The 22,131-nt window shown below is 36.8% G+C and overlaps 2 protein-coding genes across 10 annotated transcripts in view; one reads left to right on the top strand and one right to left on the bottom strand.

Moving 5' to 3' along the window:
• PRPF40A (pre-mRNA processing factor 40 homolog A) overlaps positions 1-598 on the bottom strand; it is a 62,013-nt gene extending 61,415 nt beyond the window's left edge. For 7 of the 9 annotated variants that reach the window (XM_053671671.1, XM_037157018.2, XM_053671678.1 and 4 more), the window contains exon 1: positions 515-598. The gene's annotated coding sequence lies outside the window, so the exon portion shown is untranslated. Of the gene's footprint in view, positions 1-59; positions 204-514 lie in introns of those variants that run through there. The other 2 variants (XM_037157016.2, XM_037157017.2) reach the window with 1 other exon arrangement.
• Positions 599-634: 36 nt separating this feature from the next.
• Positions 635-22,131, top strand: part of ARL6IP6 (ADP ribosylation factor like GTPase 6 interacting protein 6) — a 32,880-nt gene continuing 11,383 nt past the window's right edge. The window contains exons 1-3 of the mRNA XM_037157019.2: positions 635-1,259; positions 2,633-2,686; positions 9,394-9,526. Of these exons, the coding sequence (XP_037012914.2) occupies positions 857-1,259; positions 2,633-2,686; positions 9,394-9,526 (590 nt within the window). The 5' untranslated portion in view covers positions 635-856. The remainder of the gene's footprint in view (positions 1,260-2,632; positions 2,687-9,393; positions 9,527-22,131) is intronic.

Raw genomic sequence — 22,131 nt, 5'->3', positions numbered from 1 at the left:
GGGGCAGTGGGGACCTGCCACCTTCACCCGCCCGCCCGAATTACGTACGCCCCACAAACCTGAGGCCGCCAGGGGTAGGGTGGGGAAGGTGGAGGTGAGGTAAGAGGCTTCTAGCGTTAGCGGTGGCCCGGACCCGACGCGCGCGCGCAGTGCTCGAGGTGAAGCGAAGGGGGCGGGGGAGGCTAAGGACCGGTCCAGAGCGAGGACTCGAGCTCCGCAAGCACCAGCTGGACAGCGCGCGCCTGGGCGGAGGGACGGAGGAGGAGGCGTGTCGAGTAGCGTGGAGGGAAGTTGTGGTAAGGGAGGGGAGAACAATGCAAAAAAGAAAGAGCGTTGGGAAGTTAAGGCGAGGCGAGAGCACCGGCGGATGAACTACCGTTAGTGAGGGAAGCCGTGGAAAAGTGCGAGAGTAGAGGGCAAGAAAGGAAAAAGCAGATAGGTTCGGGAATGTTAATCAGAAGTTCAAGGGCAGGCGCTAGGACCGGGCTTTGGGGCTGCTGGGCCCCGCGCTTGCCTGGAGGTGACGCGGCAGTGGCGGAGGTCTCTGGCCGACACGAAGCACTGCAGGGAGAGGGGACTCGGCAACTTTCGGCCTGGACTCGCCTCTGTCCGCGCGTTCCCCTGCTTCCTTTCCCTTCTAGTGAGTGGGGGTCGTGCTCTGGTCTAGGGGTGCCTAAGCTCTCCTCGGGCCCCATGGTACCTTCTCCGCCCCGCAGCTCACCCCTGTGCACCCCTGCGCGCTGGGGCCGGATGGTGCGGGCCGTGGGGGGGACCAGCCGTTGATAGGCTGCTGAGAACTTGAGGCGGGGCGGGTGAGAGTCGCTCGACCTCCGCGCGTCTCTGAGTCTTTCCCGCCATGTCGTTCGTCGAGAGCGCGCGGCGTTCTTCTTTGCTGCACCGTCGCCGCCTGGGCACCCCTGTCCCTTACTCTCGGTCCGCGTTATCTTCCTTTACTCAGGGGGGTAGTTGGGGTGAAGGTGAAGTCGACGAAGAGGAGGGATGTGACCCAGTAGCCCGCGACTTGCGGGCAGAGTTTTCTGCTGGGGCGTCGTCTGAGCCTAGAAAGGGCTCGCTACTCCCGCCCGTGGGCGACGGGTCTCCAGTCCTGCCGGATAAACGCAATGGCATCTTCTCGGCGGATGCGCGCGGCCGAGCCCAGGCTCGGCGGTGGCCGGTCCAGGTCCTCTCAATTCTCTGTTCGCTGCTGTTCGCCGTCCTCCTCGCCTTCCTCCTCGCCATCGCCTATCTGATCGTGAAAGGTACAGAAGGCCGGTCCGTGAAAATCTGTGCACAATAAAGTTGAGCCTGGAGGTGTCTCTTGCTTTCATCATCCTTCTCCCCATAAAAGGCCACTTTCTGCAGGAGTCCTCGACTGCAACCCTCTGCTCTCCTCCCTTTGTCTCTCTTAAAAGTGCATGGCCCACGTCCTTTATGAGGAGATGCATTTTAAGAAAGATCTTGAGTTGCACAGTATCTTAGGGTCAGTGAACTATAGTCACTTGAGGTGAAAATTCGCAGAATTAAAACACAGAACAACATTTAAAAGACGGCAAAAAATACGTGTAATTAAAGTAGGCTACATGTGTTCAAAGACTTTAATGTATAAATGGTTAAATATATGCTATCCACCGATTCCTCCGTACACTCAATTCCTGAATGACAGGGATTTTAAAGCCACAATCCAAGTTAATACTTTTTTATAGGTGAAATAGCCCCTCCTGGTTTCGTATTAGGTTTGCAGCTGAATGTAACAAAAAAGCTCTGCAGAAATTAGTCTACTCTTTCTCTGATTAATAGTTTTATTTTCCTGTGTCTGGAGTTGATATATCGGCCAGGTAGGACTAGAAAGAGATGTGCCTTGAAAGGTTTTCCCAATGTTAATACCGATATATTGTCCATGATGGAAAGAATCAACTTAGTTTTAATTTTCAATTCTCATGTTACTTGACACTTAACGGAAAAAGAACAATTAAAATACTTTTGTTGTATGAAAAACACCCAGCACGTTGTTGCTCAAGTATTACTTGAGGTTCACAGAATAGAATTGAATCTGTTTAATTGTAGTTTTAATTTTTTCTTCATTGCTTTCAACTCACTAGTGGGCTGCAGGGGAAGACCAAAAGCTTACCGTGTTTGATTTTTCACAGAGAGAAATTGGCAGGTTTTACCTATTCAAAGGGTGGTATTGGTTGTAAACAACATTAAATTAGGCAGGTGTCAATATTTCATCCTCTTGCTCCCCTTCCCCTCTTTTTTTCACTGCAACTCAAGAATTTTATATTGTAGGTAGTTTATGTGTCTTTTTGCTCTGAGAGATTACCCTTTTATCATGAAGTCACAAAATGTGGATGGATTAAACTGTGCTAATTTTGGAGAAAGAAATTGAATTCAAAATCTAGTGTGCTTTGTAAATGAATTATAATAAATGCCTTTACAACAATCTAGTGGGACATTCCCATTTTACATAAGTGGCAGTTGATTTACAGCCCTCTTACTTACCGAAGGTCACATCACTATTCACTAGAATCAATTCGAACCTAGTTGTTTCTGACTCTACAGCACTTTCCAGAACTCCACAATATCTTTCCAGCTTTTGAGCTACTGTTCAAATTATCTTTTTTTGTATTTGCAGAGTTACATGCTGAGAATTCGAAGAATAAAGATGATGTAGACACTGGGCTATTAGGTATGTACTTGTCACTTGATTTGATTTTTAGCTCACTTCTGTTTTTCCAGACATGTTTAAACTACAAAGTTTTGGATAAAATACTTAATATATTCCTTTGTGCAGTTCAGTGCCTAATCTTTTTATTTGCATATGTGCATGGTAAATTTTATTAGACTTTCTTTTTATATAGGTATACAGGTATATGTGAGTGTATATACACACTAGGAATGTATTTTGAACACAACTGTATGTAATAAAGACCCATCAAATACTGAACATTTTCTAGTTACATACTGGAAGAGTCTCATCCCTCTTATAAGAATTACAAACAAGCAAAAATAGCTTCCTTATAAATTTGGCAAGATAACATCTTAAGCAGCCCTCAGGAGAAATTTAAGTTCAAATTTCCTTATAAATAACTTGTTTTAAAATTGTGAAAGGTATTAGCATAGTTGTACAGTTTAATGTTAATTAGGAAAGTGTCAGACCTGAGTTTCTAAAGAATGCCTGTTGAATCTATAACACTATAGTTTACTGGTTTCTAGTGAAAAATTCAAGGCTTATTTATCTTATATTTATTTCTCTCTACCCAAATAACTAAAGAGTTCAGATCTTTACCTTTCTGGCATATTCTATTTGTTAAAATCTTTTTGAGATCCAACCTACCTGTCACCCCCTCCCCCAATCTTAGCAAACTTACCTCTTCAAGGACAGTGACCTTATGATGATACAAAGAAGAGTTTATCTGATTTTGCAGAAGCAGAAACCTTTATCTTAAAATTACAAATTTGTTTGCTACATGTCCCATGGAAACTTGTTTGTGCTCTTCTCAACTTCTTGCATGAGAAATGTATTTGTTTAGTTACTCATTTTATCAGTGTACATTGTTATATTGTCGTCCCCCCCCCAACAGCCAAGATTATAAAGGTTTTCAGAGCATTTATTGGTACGTCAGCTTTTGATGTCATTCTGAACTAGACATGAACTCTTGCTATTTAAAATTTGGCAAGGTTTCACGTAGAATGGATGGCACTTTTCACCTGAAGGAATGGTTTGTTCAGTATCGAAAAAATACTGTAGGGCTTTATCATTGCTCTGTTTCATTTTCTACTTTTAGTTAAATAGCCTGCCATTGCTTCTAGGTATGCTTGGTAGATACTTGACAACAAATAGGAAAGTCAGTATATGACTCTTTGCTAATGACATGAAAAAAATCATTGGATTCATCATTCAAATTGTTTAAAATCTGAAAATGAAAATATTTCACGACTAATGGAGCAAAGAAGATTGTTATTCTCCTAACCAAAATGATAAGCCATGAAAGATTTTTTTAAAAGCTCCTTAAAGCACTATACTTTGATAATGCAAATACAAAAAGAAAAAAACCAAAATTAATGACGAGCTATAACTAATTAGAGATGTAACTGAAATCTGGAATCAGTATTTATTTACAAGGTGGTTATGTTCCAGATTTATGCATGAAGTTAGTAAGTAGTGATTTGCACTTAGAACATAACCCATCTCTAGTGTGTATACCTTTAAACCCTGGGAAATTAAGCATAAAAATTTAGATATATCTATATCTTAATAAAATTTCTAGCAGAATTTTTAAACTGATCTTTCATTCTTACATAAATTGTTCACCAAATGACTTAAAAATAAGAGAAATGGTATGTTGGATTCAGATAGTAACGATGACTGTTTTCCCTAGTATTACAGCCTTCAAGAGAGAGTACAGGTTTAATAAGATTTACCATGTGTTAATTATATAATGATGAGTGATGGGTACATGGGATTTCATTGTACTCTTCCCTGTGCTTATATGTATATTTGAAATTGTTCATAATAAAAGTCTTTTTTAAAGATTTCCATGCGAATCTGATTCTTTAACATGGTTGGAAGCTGCAGGTGTTATTTTTCAAGTTTTAGTCACTTTATCAAAATGTCCCCTTAAACTTTTCTTACCTTTCCAGCAGGAAGAGGAGTGGAATTGCTACGTGCTGAATTGCAGGTAGACAGGTAGTTGGGTGGGGAGTTTTACCACTGTCACTGCTATGGACCCACTGTATATTCTGGTGGCTCTGGCAAAGGAGGAAGACCAGACCTTCTTTCCTCTGCTCCTGCCCTTGGAAATAAGTATGCGGAAAGGCTGTACAGCTTTCTGCATTGAAATGGGGAAAGACACATTGCTCAAGGGCTTTGAGGACTTGAACTATCAATAGAATGTGGTTTAGTTGAGAGAGAACACTAAATTTCCTGTCATCCTCCTAGGTTAGAAAACTACAGCATCTGATAAAGTTGGAAAAATTTGCTTACATAAATATTTAGAAATTGTGATCAGTTTTATACATGGGTACATCTAAACTTTTATTAGTAGCCAGCTGGTTATAGTTTTTACACTTTAAAAAAAAAGATTTTATTTATTTTTAGAGAGAGGGGAAGGGAAGGAGAAAGAGAGGGAGAGAAACATAAATGTGCCGTTGCCTTTCACACGGCCCCCACTGGGGACCTGGCCTGCAACCCAGGCCTGTGCCCTGACTGGGAATTGAACCAGCAACACTTTAGTTCCAGGTCTGTGCTCAATCCACTGAGCTACACCAGCCAGGGCTACGCTTTTTTAAATTATCTAAGTGTTAAGTTAATTTTCACTTGTGATTTAATTAATTAATTATATGAGTAATACAGTTTTACTAGGAAAAAAAATCCAACAGGGGACATTTGAGATCTTGCTTTTCAGCAATTGTCATCAATTTGGCTAAAATAAACTCATAAGATTTCTTTAAAATCCAACAATTAAAGGTTCCCACTAATCTATCACCTTGTGTATATTTTCAGATCATTGTCTGTTTATTTATTATATAGATATAATTTGAAATACATGGTTTTGTCACTTGCAAGAAAATATAATTGGAATTGTGCATGTTCTGCAGCTTTATTAAAGTGTCTTAGAGTTCATTCTGTATCAGTGTACAGAGATCCACCTCATTTTTTTTCATTACTGCATTGTATTTCATAGTATAACAGTTTATTTAAACATTTGAAGTGTCAGCTCTAAATTGAGACTTGGAAATTATCAGTATGCTCTTTCTTCTAGTCCCATTGTTTACTTAAGGCAGGAATAAGTTTTATGAAGAATGTGTAATTATATTTGCATAACAATGTTTTAATAAGAAACTTTTCCCAGTATGAGAACATGGAAGTTTTTTCTCCTCGTTTTTTCTTACATATGATATGTGTAAGAAAAAACACATATCATTTCTGACTTCATAAAATTTCTGAAAGTAAATTCATTTCTTTATCTTGAAATTGCTAAATAAACTGAAAATATTTAGAATGTATAATAATTTTGCTCTGGTAGAAGATTTTATAGAACTACTAAAAGCTGCCAACATATTTTTAGAGAAGTAACTACCCTTTGAAACCAAAATGACTTATTTTGAAAAATGAAATATACCAAAGCAAACTATACCATTAGATAAGTGAATATAAAACTACAGCAAAGGGGTTAGAATAGGAATTTTGCATGTACCTTCATCTTTGCTTTAGGCAAAAACATTGAGTTCAAGAGATTTCAGTTAGTGGAAAAAGATCAATTTCTATCATTTCCTAAACTGATGCAAAGTTGAACTGTAGAGAAGAAAGAAGGTTGTATATATTTATTTAAAGATTTGTGTTCTTTGGCACAATAGTCATTCCTCTAGAAATTTGTTACAGGTATTTTTGTACAATTATGTAGTTAAGTACAAGAGTGTTTCATGCTTCATTGCTTTTAATAGTGAAACACTGGAATAATAAAAATATGCAATGGAAATGTGGCTGTGTGTACTGATAGGAAAGTTCTCCAACACTGCTGAGTAAACCAAAATATAGGACATTTTGTTGGTGAGAATCCCACCTGTGGAAAATAAACTGAAAGATATGTGCATAACATTTTTTTCTTTAGCTAGCTCCGTATAGCTGCGTACATTACCTAGCTAGCTCTAGTTTTTAGGAAAAATGCACAACACTTCGTTAAGGAGAGGAATTGGGGAAGTAACACTTTCACTTAATTTTTAGAAGCTTTTATATCTTTTAAAAAGTTATGTCAATTCTTGGCAAAAATACATTTACAAAACATTTGTCAAATTTTTAGCTTCGGGATTCTGGAGACAGGGACTTGTTGCAAATTCAATTGCTGAGAGTTGCCAGCTTTTGTAGTTTTCCTTGTTCATAAATGAATAGAGTAATTTTTAGAAACATTAAGTACTTCTAGACTGTGATATTACTATGGACTGTTTTAGCCCTATCATTGTGACCTGACTTTTAATCAGTGGTATAGCTATTGATTAGTTCAAAGTTAATATAGAATTACAGTGCCTTAAGCGGGGTAAGCACTTAGATCATGGGATGGTAGTCATGATGTTCTGTGGAAGCACCTGAATGAAAAAGCCTGATGGGCTTCTTAGCGAGTCTGATATTTTGTTATATTTTTAAAGTTATTTTTGTCCCTTTCTTACTTTCTCTGGATACTTGGAAATCTAGCTTCCATTGTTTTGCAGCAGTCCCTAAACAAATACTTGATTTTTCTTAATTATCATCTTTGTTTTACAACAGACTATGTATTATAAGATGTTAAAGTAAATTATTTTCTCCCCTTTTTAGAGATAGGTGTTTATCTTAATAATGACAGAACAGCTATTCGGCAGTATAGTCACCCTTAAGTTGTCATTGTATATACTAAGTAATCTTACAATTTCTATTTTGATCTCCTGTCTTACTGGATTAGCAGGAAGGTTGTACCTCAAATCGTTACTGTAAAAGTTTCGTTTAGCCGATCCTAGTGTGGGTTATGGTTCTAAAGGCTGACACTATACCAGGGTACTAGCATGGGGGTGCAATCTAGTGTTCAAATCATTTGCCCAAATGAGTTACTGCTGAAATATCTTGCATGCTGGTCAGGATGGCCTTTCACATGTAGCATCTTCCACCCACATATTTGCTGTTTCTGTGACCCACTCAGGGCAGAGGCATCTGCAAGTTTGGTTTGGGCCCATCTGCCAAGGTACTGTACATACTATAATCCCTCTCTGATGTTCTGTGGCCTTTTTTTTTTGTTGTTAATTTTTTAATTTATTTATCTTTAGAAGGGAAGGGAAGGGAAGGAGAGAGGGAGAGAAATACCAATGTATGGTTGCTCTTCGTGTGTCCCCTGCTGGGAACTGGCCCCTGCTGGGAACTGGCCCTTGCTGGGAACTGGCCTGCAACCTAGGCATGTGCCCTGACTAGGAATTGAACCGCAATCTTTTGGTTTGCAGGCCCATACTCAATCCACCGAGCTACACCAGCCAGGGCTTGATGTTCTGTGGCCTTTTCTTGATGGCTGCCAGGGAGCCCTGGCAGGACTATCCCCTCCCTATATACACACACAAGTACAGACACACCAAACATGATCCACTTTCTTCAAATGGGAAATATTTATTACCTTCAGATAAAGCCTTTGCTCTCTCCCTGTTATATACATTTTGTCTGTTCCCCAATCAACTTATTCTTCAAGACATTTTGTGTTTACCCTCCTGCTCTCTTAGTTCCTTTTATTATATGCAACGTGAAAACCACAGACTTTGAGGCTAGTTCTCCTTTTTTTTTTGCTACTTCCTTCTGGGGTGGTGAACACAAAGTCCCCTAACTCTTTGTAAGGGAGTAAGGGGAAAAGAACTATAACAAGAAAAAAGTTAATCTTTCAAAAATACTTTGCCACAGTTTTGCTAAATGCTTTGTTGCCCTGAGTTTGTCTTTTAGCAGTTTTACCAGTCTGCTAATGGTCTTCAAGTGCTTTACAAGCAGTCCAATGTACATATTTCCTACCTGCTTCTTGCTAAAATAAAGGCATCTTTGGTTGTGCAATTTTGCGAAGCCAGGAAATTAATGTCATTCTCTATTGTACTCTTCTGAACTCTCCTTCCTCTATGACTGAGGCCTGTAATACACTCATCAGTATTGGTAGCTAGTAAACTCTTTTAAGAAGGCAGTTTGTATCTAAAAACTTTTAAATGAATTCTTTTCCTCTTTGTTCACTCTATTTTTTCTAATCCTCAACCCTTTTCCCTTTCAATTCCCCTAGCATAGTGACCATGGTTTTGACTTGATTTGAGAAAATGCAGGCCAGTTTGACTGGATCCTTACCCATTTAAGATCCCAAAATTTAGGATCCCAACCCATTTATAAGTTGGGAGTTAACTTTTGTTCATATATTGAGCAAGGTTAAAGAATCAGATTGTTTATATGTTCATAGGAAAGCTGTAAAGATTAGGCACTCTAAAATTGATTCATATGTCAATAGTACATGGTTTATGGAAAGATCAGTGCTAAGTAATAAAAGACGGCAAGCTATGATTCACAAAGTTCAATGAAAAATATTTAGGCTTTTTAAACGACATATTTTAACTATTTTTTAATACTTGAATATTATAAAACTGAAGATGTTATGTTTTTTAAGTTGAATTTGTACTCTTTTCCAAATATTAAGTTATAATGAAAACATCCAGTGATATAATTTCTGGTTGTACTTTAGTAGTTTACATCTCTACTTGGTTAAGCTTGTACTAAGCCTAAATTTAATGTATCATTTACATATAATTCAGATTAGGAGTGTGTATGTAGTCTTTTGAATGTGAGGATATTGGTTTAATTTAAATTGTTTTAGCATTAATAATTGAAGGTTTTTTCCCCTCTTTCTTCCCATTAAGGATTCTGGACTCTACTTATAATATCCCTAACTGCTGGATTCTCCTGCTGCAGCTTTTCCTGGACAGTGACTTACTTTGATTCTTTTGAACCAGGCATGTTTCCTCCTACTCCTCTTTCACCTGCCAGGTTTAAGTAAGTATACCTGATTTTTCTTGTTCTTTTTTAAGCCCATTTCAACTCTGATGAAAATACTAAAGCAAATGAAAGCAAGAGGCTGCTTATTTGGGAGAGAATATGTTCAGGCCCCAGTCTTTAATCTGTAATATACAGTGACACAAGATTTTTAGTTTGGTTCAGCTTTTAGATAAGTGGAGGAGAGTATTTTAAAATCCATACATAGGTAATGCCATGGTTTTAAAAAATGAAATTTAAGGAATGATCTAAAAAGAAACTTAGATGGCTATTTGCCCTTTCGAAATAACATTTAATTGAAAAGTTTATAACAACTAAATAAATAGCAATATGAAAGTTTTACTAGGCTTATGTATAAATGGTCATTTGTATAACAACTTAATAATTGGATTGGACTTTTCTTCATATTTAAACTTTGTGTAATAATTAACAACCATTTATGTCTAGACCAGATTTGATAAATTTTGTAGCAGTCCTTATTTTCTGTTTCAAAAAATTCAGTAGGCAGTGTTCTAATCTAGTGTATTTATGCTAGGAAAGCTGAGGTTTTAAGGATAAATTTCCCGGTAAGTGCATTTTATACCTCTATCTTATTCTACACGCTGTGGTGTGGGAGTGGGAGGAGGATGAAGGACAGAGAATAGAAAGTAATTTCTGCTAAAGATACATAATTATCGAGTGTTATAACTGTTACCGTTGTTAATGCCAGCTCTAACCTACCTAATACTACCTTGTAGAGATCAGATAAGAACATCTATTTGAAGTTCTCTGAGGTTTAATACTAATAGTTTTTAATAATCATTGTTATTACTGGGCTTCATTAGTAAAATGAAGTATTTTCTCATAGTAATCTCACATTCTTATGTATTAAAAATATGTCTACAAATTTTGGCTTTGCTTTAACTGAATGTGTGTGTGCATTTAAACATCTTGATAAATCCTTATCTGTATAGGAAACGTAAGTCATGTACTTGCCAATAGAGTTTGTGTATGTTTGAGGTGGATAATGATTAGCATATACTCTAAATGGATTAAGGTGTATATAACCGTACAATACTATCCCATAGTTTACATGGGTATCATCCAGTTGGAAAGTTTATTTTGGTAAGTGATGCACTGTTCAAGTCAAATGTATATTCTGTTGCTGCCCATTGACATTAATTACTTAAAAGTGGCATAAGTCTAATATAGATGATATAATGAGACTTCATAGTCACAAAAAACCTTAAATCTCACTTTTTTACTTATTTATATCTTACTTTCTCCCTGAATTTCAGCCCTGCATTTCCAGCTATTTAGCAGATCTTGCCGTCTAATTTCAGAAAGCATCTTGTACTTAGAGTTATTAAAACTCCAAGTATGCCTTAAGGATAGCAGTATCCACTCACTTATCAAGGCTTGAAACCCTTATTCACTCTGTTTACCCCTTCACTAAGACCAGTCGTTCCTGCCTTTTCAAATGTTTTTGAAATACTTTGTCTTTGTACCCCCAAGTGTTTTTACTCTATTTAAGGCCTTGACCAGTATATTTGACTCTTTTATCTCCCCATTCTTCTAATTCGACCTATTGCTATCTTACTTAAAGCTCTAACTTCTTTAAAAAGTGTCAGTGCCTTTCCTATTGCCTTCAAAATAAAGTCCGAATCTCAAAAATAGCACAATAGCCCTTCTCTAACTGACCTTTTCTATTTTTCCAATTTCAGCTATTTCTCCAGCACACCTTATACTGTAGTCACCTAGGGAATTATTTGGCAACCCCAAATAAACTGCTTACTTTTAAGATTCTAAGGCTTTCCTCTTGCTGCTCTCTCACTTCTCGGGAATGTCACTTTCCCTCTCAGCTTCTCTTCCATCACCACCAGAATTCATAAGCCTCATAGACTTTAAAAGCTTTAGAGTTAGAGAAAAACATTTCACTGTTCTCCTAAAGACCTGGAATCCTAAGGGCACTTAACTAATTTCTTAAAAATTACCATTTCATATTTTATAAACTAGAACCAGTAGTGATAGACCTCTATTTTCAGTGCGTTTATTAGTCATTCAATTTCAGTGTCATAGTGTCGGATCAGAAACTTAGATTACATGTTTCTTAACACAGCCCTAAAAATTCAGTTTTGAGATATGCATTATAAATGCATATATATTGTAATCTCTTTCAGTATATAAGTAAGGTTAAACGAACTTTATACATAATAAATAAGGTATTAAATATGAGAGTCAGCCTGTTTTCAAAGTTATCATGGTAATTAAGCACAGTCTAAAAAAGGTATAATATAAACATAGTGATAGTTGATCACATTAACAGAAACCACAGACAAAAAAAAACACCCAAATATAATACAGTGATAATGATAATTGGTGAAATTGAGTTGTACTGAAAGCCCTGCCCTCTAGTGCTTGTAGAAAGTGCTTGCAGAGTATGTTGTTCTCTCAGTCACCAGTAGAGTGAGTGCTTGTACAGAGAAACAACTATCTTTTGAGCAAGTTGAAGTGTTCAAGCTTTATTTTCTAAGAAGTAGAATTGATATATTTTATTAACTTGCAAAATTATACTTCTATAAAAATTTTTGTAATGGGTAATATATTCTCTTGTTACCTAAAGTAAGCAATGTTAATATAAGTATTTTCCCTGATTGTAACAAACCAGTGTAAGTTCTTTGTTGAAAGTTTAAAAAACGAAAAGAAAATAATAGAAAAACTCATAAATCAGAGAAAGTGACTGATTGCCAATATTTTGATGTATATCTTTCCATTCTTTACGTATTTTAAGAATTGAGATTAGGTACATTGCCCCAGCCATCAACAATATATTCTAATGCAGACTGTTGATCCCATGCAAAAATGTTTCATCCCACGGGCTAAACTAGGCCTCCGGCAAATGTAGAACTTAAAGTCCACAGGATACACGAGATACCAGAAGACCTTCCTAACGTAGCCCTGATGGGCCACTGGGTAGCTCTCAGAGTCACACACTGCCAACAAAGTATTGGCTCATCTTTCCTTCTCTGCTTCCTGGTCCTTTCCATCCATCTAGACCCTTCATCACAAGACTGCCTTTTCAAGCATAACAACAGTCTTGCTGGCCACCTTTATGTGTCTCTTTCTTCATTCATGCAAATGAAACCTTCCTTTGCAGTGCTATAATAAATTGGTTCCTCATACTAATACCTAAAGACTGTCTGAAAAAATTAGGGTCGTGCTGTAATAGGACAAAGTATAGAGGTCAGTAGCAACTCACTACTAGAATACTCTTGTAATTATTTTTTTAATAAAAGGCCCATACATATGAGTAGCCCAGCTTTGGGGATAAAAGTCATAGCAAATCCTCAGTATGCCCACAATTGAGCATTTTAAACAACGCAAACATTTCATGAACTTGCTTTTTCCCATGGTGTCTGTACCCTAGGACAGTGAATATAACAGCAGATAACAGCTAAGATGAGTGACCTGCTTTGATGAATCAATAATGGCAAAAGAAGAGCCACCCCTGCTCATAAAGGATTTTATGTTGTACACATAAAAAGGAGAGTCTACCTGTCTTGATGTTTCCAGTGAATCAATACCTCTGTACTAATACTTTTTCTTTATTCCTCATGCAGCCCTACATCTTTCCCCATGGATTCATCTGTCCTTAATTCCCATTTGTTACATGTAACAGGTAGAACAGGACCAGAGTCAGAGGTGTGTTGCCACAAGGGTGTTGAAGGTCCAATTCAGCCCTCATACTTCTTAGATAAGGAAACAGCCCTGGAGAAATGGAAAGACTAGACCCAAGTCACGTAGTAGTTAATGGAGGGCCAGATTTTCCAAAGCATAGACAGTTCTTTTTCCTGATGCTGGGAGGCTTCTTCATGCCCGTATTTCTGTATTAACAAGTAGTTTGCCCCTCCCCCGAGAACCAAGTATGATATTTCAGACCAGTGAGAGTTGAACAACTGTTGTGTAAAAGGTATTTGAAAAATAGCTAAGGCTCTGTACATGAAAAAAAAAGCCTTTTTAATGGATTTTTCAATATCATTGAGTGTTTCCTGAGCTTGTGCAAGGTACCAGGAATATTTCTCAGACTCAGTCCTAGGTAGCCAAGGCAGACAGTGCTGTTTTGGTAGATCTTACGTATTTTGGGGGGAATAACAATGCAGAGAATTTCAGGAATACAGCTGTCTCCTTACACCGAAGAGGAGAGGGACTTTCCCAGGATAACATGGCTTATTAGTGACAACCAGCTAGAATTCAGGTCTTCAGCTGCTGTTCAAGTGCTTACTCTCTATACAGTGTTTTATTTTCATGTATTTTCCTCCTACACTCAACTGCTCCTGTTTGAAATCTACCCTGAGCAATGTTCTCAGCACAAACCAGTATGTAGGTAAATGACAAGAGTTTGAACATCTGCCCTTTATTGGTAATTTTTTTTAAATGAGAAAAAATGTTTAAGCATTAAGACTTGGGTCTACCGATTAGTTGGCATACTACTTAAACCACGTTAAAGAACCTAATTTGAGGGGGATCAGCAAGCCATGCGACATCCTCACATCTCTGGAAGAAAACCATCAACATCGATCCTCATGGTTTTTAATCCCCAAAATGATGGCAGTGACACCTTCAACATAATTTTGTTTTGCAGACAGGAAATGTTTTTGTTGGGTCAGCTGACATTTAATAAACACAGTGAAGCCATATATACAATGGCTAAGAAAAATTGAAATTGGGATCACAATATATATACTGTTTTATAATTCATTTTTATTTAACATAAGGTTGGGGTATATTCCCATTAGGTATTTCTTTTGAGTTTTTAATGTTTTGAATGTACTTTAAAGATCTGTCATCATATATATCAATGCATTTTTTAAGGGAAATCTAATATAAATGGTAGTTAGATTCTAATAAAATTTATTAAATTGGGATCTGCTTAACTAATTAGAAACTAAAGAAAGAATAATTTAGCACATCATAAAATAAAGATTAGGATTATTGAAAATATTCCCTATTTCTAGCTTCATGAATATCAAGCATGAAGAGAATAAAATAATCATAATTGGTTTCTTTAAAAAGTTATATTTTGTTTTCCTTCACAGATTTAAACATATGAGCTTTTTTCTTTTTTAAACTAATTAGCAGAACTGGGGAAAAAAATTGAGAAAACTGTTTACTTGGCTCCTCAAGGGAAGGAAAAAGGAACCTTTATTGATACTTAGAAAATATTAGATGACACTAATTTAATGAAATCAGCAATTTGGGTCAATAATTCATTAGAGGATTTGAGATTAGAAATAAACTCCTCTTTTGCATTTTTAAAAATATTTCCTCTTCTATATTTGTTAGATATCATTTTAGTTCAAGCTACCCAGTTTTACAAACTGGGTAGCTTGTAAAAAAACAAATTTATTTCTCACAGTCCTGGAGACTGGACGTCCAGGATCCTGCAAGATCAGGTTCTGGTGGGGACCATCTTCAAGGCTGCAGATGGCTTCCTTCTTGTATCCTCACTGGCAAACAGAGTTAGCAAGCTGTGCTCTGTTATGATTCTTATAAGGCAGGGTGTTTAACTCATTTTCATGGGTTGGGGGGGACATATCAACCTCATGGTTGCCTTCAAAGGGCCAAATGTACTTTTAGGACTGTATAAATGTAACTTCCTTAACTAGGGGCAAGGAGCTTGGCGCTGCCACCAGATTCAGCCGTCAGGCCTGTGTTTGTCACCTGTGTTATAAGGGCATTAATCTTACTCATGAGGGCTCCACCCTTATGACCTCATCTAATCCTATTTACCAAAGATCTACTATCATCATATTGGGAAATAAGGTTTTGACATGGGAGCTAGTGTTAGGGTCAGGGGGTACAAACAGTCCCTAACAGATACAGCTTAGAAACTTAACACTTACAGAAGCACAAGACCTTTAGGAAATATAAAATAGATAAAGAACTTTGCAAAGGTGTATTTTCAGACAGCCACTAAATGAACTTCAGAAGGCATATTTTTAAGAAAGATGGTAATCATGTTGACTGACTTTGCAAACTTTTCTGAGTTAAAAGGTATACAGCAGTTTCACATATACAGATTGTTTTTTAGGAAGCAGTAGTTTTTTGTGTGTGTGTATTTGAATCACTTATAATACTTTTAAGTTATTTTCTTAGTTTCTGGAAATTTGTTGCAGTGTTAAAGAAGAGGCAGAGGCAGTAACTTTGGATGCCTTGCAATGTCTATATAGGTATTCTCCAGTTCTCCCTACTTTATAATTCATTATCCTGCTCTGCTACGCTACTTAAACAGCATCTCCAATTCACTTCTCAGTAGTTTTTCCTCATTGTCATTCATCGGGTTTTGTCAGTGGTTTGCACACAGGCAAATGACAGTGTGCATGTAATCAGTATTTTACATTGTGATGATCTGCTTTAATGCATCTAGGGATGTGCCCTGCCCATACAGAGATACTGTATCCATACAGAACCCAAAGCATGAAAGAGTCTCAGAGGTTTTTTTGTTTGTTTTTGATAAGATTTTATTTATTTATTTTCAGGGAAGGGAAGGGAGGGGGACAGAGAAGGAGAGAAACATCACTGTCTGGTTGCCTCTCACAAATCCTCAACCAGGGACCTGGCTCTCAACCCAGGCATGTGCCCTAACTGGGAATCGAACTGGTGACCCTTTGGTTTGCAGGCCGGCGCTCAATCTACTGAGCCACACCAGCTAGGGCAGAATCTTGGAGTTCTTTCCAGGCTGGGCTGGTGGAAGTACCAGAACTTTTATTTAAACCCTCACTGGAAAGAAGATTAGGTATGGATAGATATGCCTTTGAGGTTTCATTTTTCTTAGCACGTACACACACACTGACTCACTTCCTCTCCATTATGAAATGAATCAACAGGAGGAATTTCACTAACTGAAACAGCATTGTTTTATTGACAATCAAAGGCACTTGCTGAGAGTTTGGGATGTGGCAGTTTTGCCAAATCTAATTAAAATCTGCTCTTAACATCCCACTGTCGTTGCCCTCCCCTTGTTTTTTTCTCCCATTGACCAGCCTTCACATTTCACATTACCTAAGTACAAGCCCCATCTAGTGGTATAGTGCTTTAGCTGCAGGTTTGTAGTGATTCAGCATGCTAAAAATGAAAACTGCTCAATTATAATGGGTCTTGTCTCATCTCTGATAGATATGGTGATTTTTAGTCTAGAAATAAAGTTAGAAAAGTGAAAATGCAAGTGGTGGGTCCAGCAAAAAACACAGTAGAAAGCTCACTAGTTTTTTAATTGAGTCAAAATAGTAACAGTGATATGAAAAATAGTGAAATAATCGCTTCTCGGCCTTTTGGCTAAGAGCAAGTGTGAAAAATAGTGAAATAAGTCATTATATTTGTCTATCTTATAGTACCTTTACAAAGAGTCAGAAATCAAAGGCCAACATTTTTTAAAAAAGTTAAGAGTGCTACTGCATTGCAGTAGTTATAGTGATGTCTTAATTGCTGGTATGAAAAAATTCTCATGTAGATCAAAGTTAAAATTTAGCAGCATATACTCCTATAGCTTTCAGGCCAAGAAGTTAACTTTGTAGAGATGGGACTATTACTTTGTGCTGGGAACAGCCACAGAAATTTATTTCCAAGGAGGAAACAAATTAATGGTTGTATCTAAATTTATTAAGTATGGGCATGAATTGTACTATGAAAATCAAGAGCTAGTGAAAACTTCACATTTTAACCTTATGCTGCTCAAAGGTTATACATAAAAGTAAGATTCTGGTATATTGAATATCTGTTGAATTCAACAGGTATCAGTGATACCTGTTGAATCACTTAGTATTTTTTTAAACAATTTTTACTTTTTTTTTTTTGACCATCTCAATATTTGTTTATTTTTAGAGAATGGAAGGGAAGGAGAAAGAGAGAGAAACATTAATGTTTAGTTGCCTCTCACACACCTCCCCACTGAGGACCTAGCCTTCAACCCAAGCATGTGCCCTGACTGGGAATTGAACTGGAGACCCTTTGATTTGCAAGCCAGCACTCAGTCTACTGAGCCACACCAGCCAGGGCTGAATCACTTATTGAAAAACTGATACTAAATAATTTTTACCCTATTGAGAAATATTATAGAAATAGCATGTCATGTAGTCCTCGTGTTGGAGATTTTGGAGAATGTCTCATTTCTTCAAAAATCTCTGTTGACTTATCACCTGAATCTTATAACTAAAGATGAGTCTTTTGAAGATGAGTTATTTTAAAAAGAATCATCTCAGCTTTGAGCACAATTTTGCGTTTATTTCAGTGATTTCCAAAATGTGTTTGCTATAGGAACATTTGTTAAAAGAGAAAAAAATAGACATTAAGTTTCCCTCAATGGTTTTTGAGACCTGAGCCCTCAAATCATCTCTTAACTAGCCATTTTGAATTACCAGAAACCAAGCAAAAGTATTATATTCATACTGTAACTTGACTCCTAGTTTTAATTCAGAGTTAGTATTTATACATTAGGTGCCTCTGTATTTTCTAGAATGAGGCAGGTTGGCAGATGTTGTTGGATGTCTGTTTTACAGAACTAAGAGCATAAATTTACTATTGTATATTGTTAGAGAAGTTCGAAGTTTGATACCTGCTTATAATGATTATTTGCATTTATGACTTATTTGATGTTGGGTTCATGGTCAGAATACAGGGAAACTTTATAATTATGAATACGTCATGATTTCTAGGAACGTAGTGAGGTAAAAATTAGCATCATTTCACTAAAGCCTGCTTAAAATACAATCTGTAGAATTTGATTATCAATCTGCAGTATTTTATAGTTAGTATAAATACAAATCAGGAGCTTTCTGTTCCCTTACTGGTGTTTTTGATCTTTTTAGTCAATATTGCTCTGAGTTGTCCATCTTCCTGTTTCTTCTTCCAACCACAAATAGTATTTAACATATATCAAAATTCTTGATTTCAAAAAAACCCATGATCTTAATTTAAATTATTTCTATGCAGCCTTAAACATTGCCTTACAATGCTGTTTTTATTTTTTAATTTATTGATTGTAGAGAGAAAGAAACATTAATTTATTGTTTCATTTATTCATGATTTCATTGATTGACTTTTTTTATTTTTTAATATATTTTATTAATTATGCCATTACAGTTGTTCTGTTCCCCCCTTCATTCCCCTCCACCCTGCACACCCCCTCCCCATCATTCCCCCCCTTTAGTTTATGACCACGTGTCCCAAGTTCTTTAGATTCTATACTTCTCATACTATTCTTGCCCTCCCTCCTATTTTCTACCTACCATCTACCTATGCTACATATCTTCTCCCTCCTTCTCCCACTCCCCTGTTGCTAACCCTGCATGTGATCTTCATTTCTATGGTTCAGCTCCTGATCTAGCTGTCCTCTTAGTTTGCTTTTGTTTAAGGTGTGATTGTTAATAACTGTGAGTTTGCTGCCCTTTCACTGTTCATCTTTTTTATCTTAGGTGAGTCCCTTTAACATTTCATATAATTAGAAGTTTCTTCTCCAAGCACACTAGATTTAACACTGAGCAGAACAAATTGACTCTACTACTCTGTCATACAGATTCTGGAGAGCTGCCTCTTTGTTGAATCAAATTCTTTATTGCCATGGTCTGATGAAACAGATGGTCAGATGGCTAATTGCGGTAGGAGAGAAAAGTTACTGGCAAAGAGATAGATCAAGAACTTGGCCTTGATATTTGAGTATCATGAAGTTTTATTATTTAAGGACTGGAACCATCGGTTGCAATGCTGTCGCTATTAATGACCACTACAGCTTCTTGAAATGAAGGGTTAAAATACATGCATGTCTTATAAAATGCATTCCATGTTTTTTATCTTCTTTTTCTTAGATAAGTCTCTTTAACATTTCATGTAATAAGGGCTTGGTGATGATGAACTCCTTTAACTTGACCTTATCTGAGAAGCACTTTATCTGCCCTTCCTTTCTAAATGAAAGCTTTGCTGGATAGAGCAATCTTGGATGTAGGTTCTTGCCTTTCATGACTTGCAATACTTCTTCCCAGCCCCTTCTTGCTTGTAAGGTCTCTTTTGAAAAAGAAGATAAAAAACATATACAGTAAAATGACAGCAAACTCACAATTATTAACAACCACACCTAAAACAAAAACTAAGCAAACAACTAGAACAGGAACAGAACCACAGAAACGGAGATCACGTGGAGGGTTATCAACAGGGGAGTGGGGGGGGGGGAGATACAGAGAGTAAGTAGCATAAATGGTAGGTACAAAATAGACAGGGGAAGTGTAAGAATAATATGGGAAATGTAGAAGCCAAAGAACAAGTATGACACATGAACATGAACTAAAGGTGGGGAATGTGAGTGGGAGAGGGTGTGCAGCGTGAAAGGGGGGAAATGGGACAACTGTAGTAGCATAATCAATGAAGTACATTTTAAAAAATGCATTCCAGTACTGTTAGGAGTGGGACTTAAATAGGTTTAACAAAATACTGTAACAAAGTCATATAACTATTCTTGGCTTTCTTGTTATTTTCATAAAGTATTACAGCTAGTGAGTAACTGCACCTGTTTGCTATAGTTTTTGCGTATGCTAATTTACTGTAAGTGCTATGTATGGGCTGCTGAAAAGGCACAGGTGTCCTATGCATAGAACAGCAACTGATAAGAAATACCTGAGAGATAGCACTTGCCAGTTTTGTACTCGGAACCCTTTCTGTAATTTCTGCAGTCTTTGTAAATCATAATAGGTAGCCCGGTGTGTTACAAACGGCTTATAAGTCAGAAGAGGTGGCTTCCCCAGCCAGTACCATATACCAGCTCTTTTGAGCAAGTCACCATGTTTCTGAGCTTTTGGGATAAAACAGTGATATCTACCCTCATAGGAAATAAATGTAAGTTTACTAGTTAAAGCAATAGATATATCATATGATAAAGCAGACAGGGTCCCAGAGCTTTCCTTTTACTTTCTTAATTGACAGTTTTCAAGCTAGACATTTGACCACAGCCTACTACAATTATCTTTTCTTGGGTAGCTGTTATTTTTTTCTTGAGGTTTTATCCTTTCCATTCCTTTTCTCACACTTTGTATTCTTTTGATAATAAGATGCTCTCTCTTTTGTGAAATAATGCTTATAGTAGTTGGCGAAATAAAAGTTTGGCAACAAAACACAGTGTCAGTTACTTTTTTATACTGACTCATTTAAAGGCTTGGGAATCCCATTTTTCTGCACCTTTTGTACTGTTTGCTTTATCTTTCTAGTAAACAAGTACTCTGTCTAATCAAGGTAGCGCCCAGCATAGATAGATGCTCTTAGACTTTTTTCTACCTTGAGACACTGATGAATCAAGTTAACATGTGTGGTGTCCATGACTTTACAACCAAGTAGACTGCTATATGTAGGTAAAGTAACTAATAGGTTAATATGAAATTTCATCCAACCAGATATACCTTTATTTCTCTCTCACTGATGTTCAGGGAATTGTAGTTAGAATAAGAGATATTTAAAATGTACATATATGTAATTCCATTTTAAAGACCTTCACTCATCTTTAACCCTTCGGTGCCCATAAGCCATTATGTTAGTTACTATAGCAGTGGCAAAGCATCGGCTTGTGACTTAATTAAAATTTCTAGTTGTTGAAGTTTTATTTAATAGACAAAGGACTTTAGTGTATATATGGAGGTGTACATTGAAGAATTGAATCCAGAAGGAATTAAAGAGATCATAGAGAGACCATCCTTATGCTGCAGACAGGCAGTAGAACCAGAGGAGTTGGGAATACATATGGCAGTACACAAAACTAGGAAACAAAACGTAATGCTAAGGGAGGTAGACTCTTTTTTTAAACGTGAAGAAACACTTAAAGTTGAAATTTATTCCATTATAACACAGCTCACTGTTTAGATTGATTGAAGTCAATTTGCTCCATTAAAATGGTGGCTATTTGAACGGATATTTATTCATAATGCAAATCATTAGACAAGTTACTGGGACACTGGAGCAAATGCTGAAAATGTCTACCATCAGCTCCTATGTATTTTTAAGAATGATACATTACAGTTCAACATTAAGTAGATACATTTATACCTTTTTCTCACCTTTTATATCAAAGTTAATGATTATCCAGATCATCTTTATCTCAGATTTATCATGAAACTTTGAAGTCAGTACATAGTCATATGTCTAATAACTTTACATTTTAATAGCTTTTTCTATGTTTTGATAAGAGTTCAGAAATTTTTTTAGCTAGGACAGTAACTGATTCAGAGTTTCTCCTTATTGATTATTTTATGATTACAGAGTAAATACATGCTCAACAAAAAGTCATAAACTCTATTCAGGGCCATGATACGATGAAACAAATTTTATAAGTATTCAACTTTATTGTTTGCTTAACTATAGTAACTTTGTCGCTTTCATGTAGAAAGTAATTGGGATAGATTTCTAAAGTGATCTACTTAGAAATGTTTTTGCTAATTTATGTATTTCCAAATAGTGGACATCAGTGCATACATGTGCTGCATAATGATGTTTCAGTCAGCAACAGACTATATGCAGGAATACCTCCAAGGTCACGGGTTTGGTTCCAGACCAATGTACTCGCAATAAAGCAAGTATTACAATAAAACTCGTCA

Source organism: Artibeus jamaicensis, unplaced genomic scaffold (assembly GCF_021234435.1).
Source record: "Artibeus jamaicensis isolate MK-2021 breed Jamaican fruit bat unplaced genomic scaffold, CSHL_Jam_final contig_1832, whole genome shotgun sequence".
In the NCBI taxonomy this organism is placed as follows: Eukaryota; Metazoa; Chordata; class Mammalia; order Chiroptera; family Phyllostomidae; genus Artibeus; species Artibeus jamaicensis.
Note: the sequence above shows the minus strand (reverse complement) of the source record. Positions and strands in the feature narration are given on the sequence as shown.